This window comes from Fukomys damarensis, unplaced genomic scaffold (genome assembly GCF_012274545.1).
Source record: "Fukomys damarensis isolate Sample0158 unplaced genomic scaffold, DMR_v1.0_HiC HiC_scaffold_36, whole genome shotgun sequence".
Classification (NCBI taxonomy): domain Eukaryota; kingdom Metazoa; phylum Chordata; class Mammalia; order Rodentia; family Bathyergidae; genus Fukomys; species Fukomys damarensis.
The window spans coordinates 43,960,532-43,967,693 of record NW_022900948.1 but is presented as its reverse complement, the minus strand read 5'-3'; the positions used below and the strand labels follow the sequence as shown (position 1 = coordinate 43,967,693).

At 58.0% G+C, this 7,162-nt stretch overlaps 2 protein-coding genes across 4 annotated transcripts in view; one reads left to right on the top strand and one right to left on the bottom strand.

Annotated features, from left to right (window-relative positions):
- Spout1 (SPOUT domain containing methyltransferase 1) overlaps positions 1-5,194 on the top strand; it is a 7,825-nt gene extending 2,631 nt beyond the window's left edge. For 2 of the 3 annotated variants that reach the window (XM_033759124.1, XM_010627331.3), the window contains exons 4-12: positions 707-866; positions 1,117-1,206; positions 1,295-1,344; positions 1,450-1,580; positions 3,318-3,390; positions 3,465-3,563; positions 3,709-3,811; positions 3,935-4,082; positions 4,494-5,194. In XM_033759124.1, coding sequence (XP_033615015.1) covers positions 707-866; positions 1,117-1,206; positions 1,295-1,344; positions 1,450-1,580; positions 3,318-3,390; positions 3,465-3,563; positions 3,709-3,811; positions 3,935-4,082; positions 4,494-4,562 — 923 coding nt within the window. In that variant the 3' untranslated portion in view covers positions 4,563-5,194. The remainder of the gene's footprint in view (positions 1-706; positions 867-1,116; positions 1,207-1,294; positions 1,345-1,449; positions 1,581-3,317; positions 3,391-3,464; positions 3,564-3,708; positions 3,812-3,934; positions 4,083-4,493) is intronic. The other variant, XM_010627330.3, reaches the window with a different exon arrangement.
- Positions 4,653-7,109, bottom strand: Endog (endonuclease G). Its single transcript, XM_010627332.2, has 3 exons — positions 6,690-7,109; positions 6,232-6,341; positions 4,653-4,989 (listed from the first exon to the last, which is right to left on the bottom strand). The coding sequence occupies exons 1-3, from the start codon at positions 6,756-6,758 to the stop codon at positions 4,707-4,709; spliced, it is 462 nt and encodes a 153-aa protein (XP_010625634.1). The 5' UTR covers positions 6,759-7,109; the 3' UTR covers positions 4,653-4,706.
- Between the last annotated feature and the right edge of the window lie 53 nt (positions 7,110-7,162).

Sequence of the window (7,162 nt, the reverse complement as noted above, 5' to 3'; positions counted from 1 at the left end):
CGCCGAACTGCTGAGCTAAATCCCCGGCCCGAGACACTGTCTTAAAAAAAAAAAAAAGGATAGTATTTGCCCTACACAGTCCTCTTACATGTCTTGTTTTTGTTTTGTTTTGTTTTTTGAGATAGGGTCTGGCCATGTAGCCCAGGCTGGCGTTGAACTCACAGTGACCCTCCTGCGTCAGCCTCCTGAGTGTTACTCCCACTTGGCAGCTGAAGAACTGAGGAAATGTAGGGCAGGGCCAGGGTGTGAATTTAGGCCCTCGCTCCTGACCACTCCCTGGCCTTTCTCAGTGGTCTGCTTTGATTAGAAAAACCTAGGAGGTTACCATATCCATTTCCCCCATAGAGGGACTAAAGTCCAGAGAAGGAAGTTGGATCTCTTTTGCTGACAAAATTCCTCCAGTTGAGCTGGGTGTGGTGGCGCACACCTGTCATCACAGTACTCTGGGAGGCTGAGGCAGGAGGATGAGAAGTCTGAGTTTAGCCTAGGCAACTCAGTGAGACTGTGACTCAAAACAAGAAATAGAAAGGGCTGGGTGAGTAGCTAAGTAGGAAAGCCCTGGGTTTGATCCCTGGTGCCACACACACATACAGAACTACCCCCAGGTGAGAAACTGTCCCACCCTAGGCCTCAGGGACAGAAAAAGGGAGCTGGGGGGTGGGATTTGGCCTCCTAGGCTGACCAGGAGCGCCCCTCCCCTGCCCAGGACGGCCCTACACCCTGAGTGTGGCCCTGCCGGGCTCCATCCTGGACAATGCCCAGTCCCCCGAACTCCGCACCTACCTGGCTGGCCAGATTGCCAGAGCCTGTGCCATCTTCTGTGTGGATGAGATTGTGGTGTTTGATGAAGAAGGCCAGGAAGCCAGGTGAGAGGCCGTGGGGGCGGGGCTTGGGGAGAAGGGAGGGCAGTGCCCCGCCCCCGTACCTGGCTCCTCCCTGGGCACCTGCCTGAAATGCCCCATTGTGGTCCTTGGCGGGTACTGCGGGGGTCAGGTTGGGTGGGAGGAGCTCTTGCAGGGGACTTAGGTGGGTGCGGAGACTGAACCTGGCCCCTATGTGCTTAGCCACTGAGCTCTACTGCAGCCAGAAGTTCGATCTTGCACCCTTTCTGTCCAGGTCTGTGGAGGGCGAATTCAGGGGAGTTGGCAAGAAAGGGCAGGCGAGTGTGCAGCTGGCCCGCATCCTGCAGTACCTGGAGTGTCCACAGTGAGGCGGTGTCTCCCGGAGTGGGGATGGGTGGTCAGCATTGGGGGGGGCTCCCAGGGAATCTGCTGAGACCGGCATCCTCTGCCAGGTACCTGCGCAAAGCCTTCTTCCCCAAGCACCAGGACCTCCAGTTTGCAGGTACTGAGCGCCCAGCCCTCCGGTCCACCACCTCTGTCCTGGGAGATGGGCAAAGCCTGTGGCACAGCAGTGCCCACCTCACCCTAACATGCCCTGCTCCCCCAGGTCTCCTGAACCCCCTGGACAGCCCACACCACATGCGTCAGGATGAGGAGTCTGAGTTCCGCGAGGGCATCGTGGTGGACCGGCCCACTCGGGCAGGCCACGGCTCCTTCGTCAACTGTGGCATGAAGAAGGTGGGAGCTGAAGGCGGGCTGCGATGGGGCTTGAGGACACCTTACCCGGCGGGGGTAGGGGTGTGGTGGGGAGGCTGAACTCAGACCTGCTGAGGTGACCCCACTGTTACAGCCCTGGGCCAGCAGAGAGCCCGAAATGGCCCAGAGGTGAGGCCAGCAGCAAATGCACTGGGGCTTATTTGGTTATTTTTGGTGCTTGGGATGAAACCAAGGGCTCTTGCCTGCCAACCACATGCTCTGCCATTGAGCTACACCCCCAGCTTCACTATTTTAAAAAGTAAATCACACCTGTAATCCCAGCACTCAGGAAGCTGAGGCAGGAGGATCACTGTGAGTTCGAGACCAGCCTGGGCTACATAGTGAGTTCCAGGTCAGTCTCAACTACACAGTGAGACCCTGTCTCAAAAAATCAAAAATAAAATAAAAAGCAAATCATGTGCCAGGTAGGTGGCCCACACCAGTAATCCCAGTATTCTGGGAGGCTGAGGCAGGAGTACTGCTGCAAGTTCAAGATCACACACCTATAATCCCAGCACTCAGGAAGCTGAGGCAGGAGGATCACTGTGAGTTCGAGACCAGCCTGGGCTACATAGTGAGTTCCAGGTCAGTCTCAACTACACAGTGAGACCCTGTCTCAAAAAATCAAAAATAAAATAAAAAGCAAATCATGTGCCAGGTAGGTGGCCCACACCAGTAATCCCAGTATTCTGGGAGGCTGAGGCAGGAGTACTGCTGCAAGTTCAAGACCAACCTGGGCTACATAGTGAGTTCAAGGATAGTTTAAACTACACAGTGAAACCCTGTCTCAAAAACTTTAAAAAAAATGGCTACAGATGTCACTCAGTGTGAAGGCCCTGAGTTCCATCACAAAACAAAAACTCCATTAGATGATCCTTTTTGTCAAAACAATAAACCAGAACCCTGTGAAAACAAGTTCAAAATCATTCAGGTTCTGCCCGGCATTTGTGGTTACATTCCAGTAGCCTTTGGGAGGCTGAAGCAGGAGGATCACAATTTCAATACAGCTCAGTGCAAAGGCACTTGGGTTCAATCCCCATTACTAAAAAGAAAGAAGTCCTTCAGGCTCTCCCATAGCGCATTGCAGAAACAGGCTGGGAATGGCTTCCTCTTAGGTCTCCTAAATGCAAAGGCAGAAGCTTCTAGGTGTGTGGATCTCCCCTCTCCAAAAGAATGGACCAGAAGTCCCCAGCTATAAGCAGACCGTGGTGGTGCAGAGGAAGGGAGAAGTGTTGGAGAACCTCTGAGGCGAACCCACTGAGGGATCAGTTCATGGCCCTGAACACTAATAATTGTGGTTTATCATAGCTGGAGTGTTGCCCGCTTACTTCCTCCCCAGCTCTTTGCTGTAGGGACAGTAGCTATTTTTCAAGAGAGTTTGATTCAGAGAGGTGAAGTGACCTGTAGTTTCTAATCAGTGTCTTGTGATAGTTTTTGTATTATTGGTTGAGACAGGTTCTCACTATGTAGTTCCATGTACTCTGGGCTGGCCTCAAGCTCATAGAATTCCTCCTGCCTCAGCCTCCCTAGTGCTGGGATTGTAGATGTGCGCCATATGCCCAGCTGTCATAACTGCTTGCTGCAAATGGTCTCCTGTGAGGGGACCCCCCACTGGCCTGTGGGGGGCCTGGGCCTGCAGCCCCCATCCTCCACAGGGTCACAGAGCAGTGACCCCTGCTGGCCATGTAGGAACACCCGTTTCTTCCAACCTGTCCCCAGGAAGTGAAGATTGATCGGAACCTGGAGCCTGGACTTCGGGTGACTGTGAGACTGAACCAGCAGCAGCTCCCAGGTATCCAGAGGTGTCCCTGGCCCATCCATCCCCAGCCCCTTGCCGCCACGTCTCACAGCCTGTGTCCCCCGCAGACTGCAAGACCTATCGGGGCACAGTTGTGTCGTCGCAGGAACCTCAAACGAGAGCTGGGCTCTACTGGGGCTACACCGTCCGGCTGGCCTCCTGCCTCAGTGAGAACTCTGGAGCCCCTGGAAGTCAGGCTGGTCCCCCTGACCATGCCTGGTGTGGCCACTGCTGTCCCATCCTCATCCTCCCAGGGGCAGTTGGGGCTGGGTGTGGCCCCCTTACCCAGTGGTGGCTGTTGTCCCCTCCCAGGTGCTGTGTTCGCCGAGGCCCCCTTCCATGATGGCTACGACCTGACCATTGGGACTTCGGAGCGTGGCTCAGATGTGGCCTCCGCCCAACTGCCCAGCTTCCGGTGGGTGCTGCCTGGGCAGCGGACAGTTGCACAGAGTGGGCCAGATGTGCATGGGGACAGGGTGGGGCTGCGCTCACTGGGGCCCTTGGTGACTGGGCAGTGACACCCATCTCTGGGTGTCAGGCATGCACTGGTCGTGTTCGGGGGCCTCCAAGGGCTGGAAGCTGGTGTGGATGCGGACCCCAACCTGGAGGTGTCCGAGCCCAGCGTCCTCTTTGACCTGTATGTCAACACGTGTCCCGGCCAGGGCAGCCGCACCATCCGCACAGAGGTGAGCCAGTCCCCGCCCGGGGCCTCAGGCCTCTTCTCTGGGGCTCAGGACACTGCACTTGGGGCCCTGCCCACCCCTCCCAGGGCCTCCATTCCCTTAGCTGTGTGACCAGTGCCCCTCGGCCTGGTTCTGAGGGACCCTGCACATGGGCGTGGCTATTCTCGGGTACTCCATGTGTCTCTGTAAGAGTGTTGTGAGATGAGACTCAGTGCCAGCTGTCCCTGTGTGGGCACTGTGCTGGTTCCCAGTAGTCTCAGGGGCAGTGACTGTCTCCAAGGCCCTGCCCAAGCACCATGAGCCTGTGGGCCACACCACGCCAGCAGGACCCGGGGGAATCCCCTGCCCTCTACCTCCCGGGAGCTCCTGGCTGCTCAGGCAGCCGCCAGCCCCGCCATTGCGCTTGTCTCCCAGGAAGCCATCCTCATCTCCCTGGCCGCCCTGCAGCCCGGTCTCACCCAGGCAGGCGCCCGGCCCACCTGAAGGTTCTGCCAGGACCAGGACGCACAAAGCAGGAGTGGAACCAGGCATGTTCCTGGGGGTCACCTGGAACAGGCACGGTCACGACTTGACTCCAAAAATAACCACTTTAATGCCCGGCCCCGCTCCCAGAGTCTCACCCACGCCTCACTTGCTGCCCGCAGTGATGGCCTTGAGGTTGCCCGCCCGTGCCAGGATGTTGGGCACAAAGAGCAGCCCCGAGGCCCGCTCGATGCTCTCGATGGGCACCAGGAAGCGCTCGAGCGGGATGGCCTCGTCCACAGGCGCGTTGGGCATCACATAGGAGCGGAGCTCGATCTGCCCGCCCGCCGCCTCCAGGATCAGCACCTTGAAGAAGTGCGTGGGCACCGCCACGTGGTTCCTGCCGATGACCTGGTACTTCACGTAGGACTTCCCGTCAGCCTCCGTCCTGCGAGCAGACCCAGCACTCACGGCCCAGAGCCTGGCTGGCCCTGAGCATCCGCTGACCCGAACTCCGGTTCTGCTGCCCACCCGGCCACCCCCTCGCTTGGAGGCTCTGTGCCCTGCTGGCCGGGGAAGTCTCCAGCGTGGAGTCTGAGTCTCCCTCTGGCTCCCGCACCCACAGCAGGTGGCAATAAATCTTGAAAATATCAGGCCTCTTGTAAACCTCCTCACCTCTGGGACACTTGATTGCTGTTGGTCTCCAAGCAGCACACCAAGTGGGCCAGGACCACAGCGGCTGAAATCCTACACCCAGTTGGGATCAGCACAAGAGTCGCTTCCAGCCCCACCTCAGTGGGCGCTTGCTAGTGGGAGTTCATCAGCTCCCAAGCCACCACCCTGGCCAGCCCATGCTGAGCCCTCTCCACAGGCCAGGCCCTGGGCTGAGTGAGTCGTTCTCTACCCCTGAAGTGACAGGCTTTGGCCTTCTTTTGTGGGGAGGACACTTAGATCTTCGGCCTACAGCACCAAGGGGTCAGACGGTAAGGCCAGGGTTCTGTCCCAAGCCTGCAGACTCCGTTCCTCACTCAACCCAGTCGTTGACAAACCAGGGAAACCAGTGACCCTGCCCAAGTCTCAGTCCCTAACAGCTGGAACAAGCAGGGGCACAGAGCGGGGTGGATTAGAGGGCTGAGGACACTGTGAGCAGGGCAGACAACGCTAGAGGACCTGGGGTGTTGGGGACCTGTGCAGTTCCATCTATGCAGAACATGGGCTGGGTGGGGGTGGCAGAGGGGCAAGGACAGCTGGAGCCAGGTGCACTGGCAGAAGAGATGGCCCAGGAGGTATCCAAAGGGCTCCGGATATGGTGGAGTGGGGCTGTTTGTCCTGTGCATACCTGTAATCCCAGCAATTAGGAGGATCACTGTAAGCTCAGGGCCAGGTTACACTGAACTTTGTATAACCAGACCCTGCCTCAACAATAGATGGAATAGCTGGGCAGGGTGGCACACGCCTCTAGTCCCAGCACTCACAAGGCTGAGGTAGGAGGGTCCCTGTGAGAGTTCAAGACCAGCTTGGGCTACATAGTGAATTCCAGGTCATTCTCAACTACATAGTGAGACCTGTCTCAAGACAAAAAAAAAATAGATGGAATGGGGGTCTAAGCCAGCGACACAGACTCGCCAAGAAAGCAAGTGAATAGTACCCCAGTGCTAATCCCTGAGGTCCGGCCTGGCCACAGCCTCACCTAGGCAGGAAGAGCGGCCCGGTGCAGACATAGACGTTCTCGTAGGTGCGCGTCAGGCTGCGGCTGTACTTCTCCAGGCTGTTCCAGGCATTCTGGTTGAGGTGGGGTACCTGGCAGCAGAAGGGGGGCTCAGCAAGACAGACTGGGTCCCTCCCCTCTGACAGGAAAGGGCCAAGGAAGACGTGAGCCCTCTCTAAGGCGGTGTCCACAGTGCTTGTGGCTGGGCAAGGCTGAAGGCGGTGCTGGGCTCGCTCGGGACACCAGGCTTTCCGGCTTGGGAAAATGGGCAGAGTCCTGAGTGCTGGAGGAAGAAGTCGGGCGGAGGCTTGGTGCCACGGATTTCACCCGGAGCCCCAGTCGGTCCACATCCACTGGGCGCCCCACGGGGGGAACTGACGGAGGTGTGGTTCGGCCTGGGTGGAAAGACTGCACTAACACGGGTGTGTGCCCTCGTTTACCTGGTGACGGCTCAGCTCCTCCAGCCAGACTGCCTGGAGCTGGGGATGGAGCTCGGTGTTACACAGCATGCTTGAGGCCCTGGATTCAATCCCCGGTACTACCAAAAACAGTAATTAACCCGGGCAAGGTGGAGTTCACCTGAGGCCAGGCTCAACTACAGGGCAAGACTCAAAAACAAGAAAGGGGAGGGGACTTAGCTCAGTGGTTCCACAGCCTGCCTCGCAAGCGCAAGGACCAGGTTCGATCCCTAGAACCAAAAACAAAAAACAAACCCAAACCAACTGCCAGGGTGCGCCTCCTGCTGGGTGACATTAGGCCAGTCACCTTACCTCCCTGAGCCTTAGTTCCCTCCTTGGAGCTGACAGCCCACGGGCCCTCACCCCACGCAGGCGGGAGGGGACTGGAGGTCGCGTTGCCCCCCAGGGCCCAGACCTGGATGCGGGGCCCCAGGGCTCACAGCCCGGACCGGGGG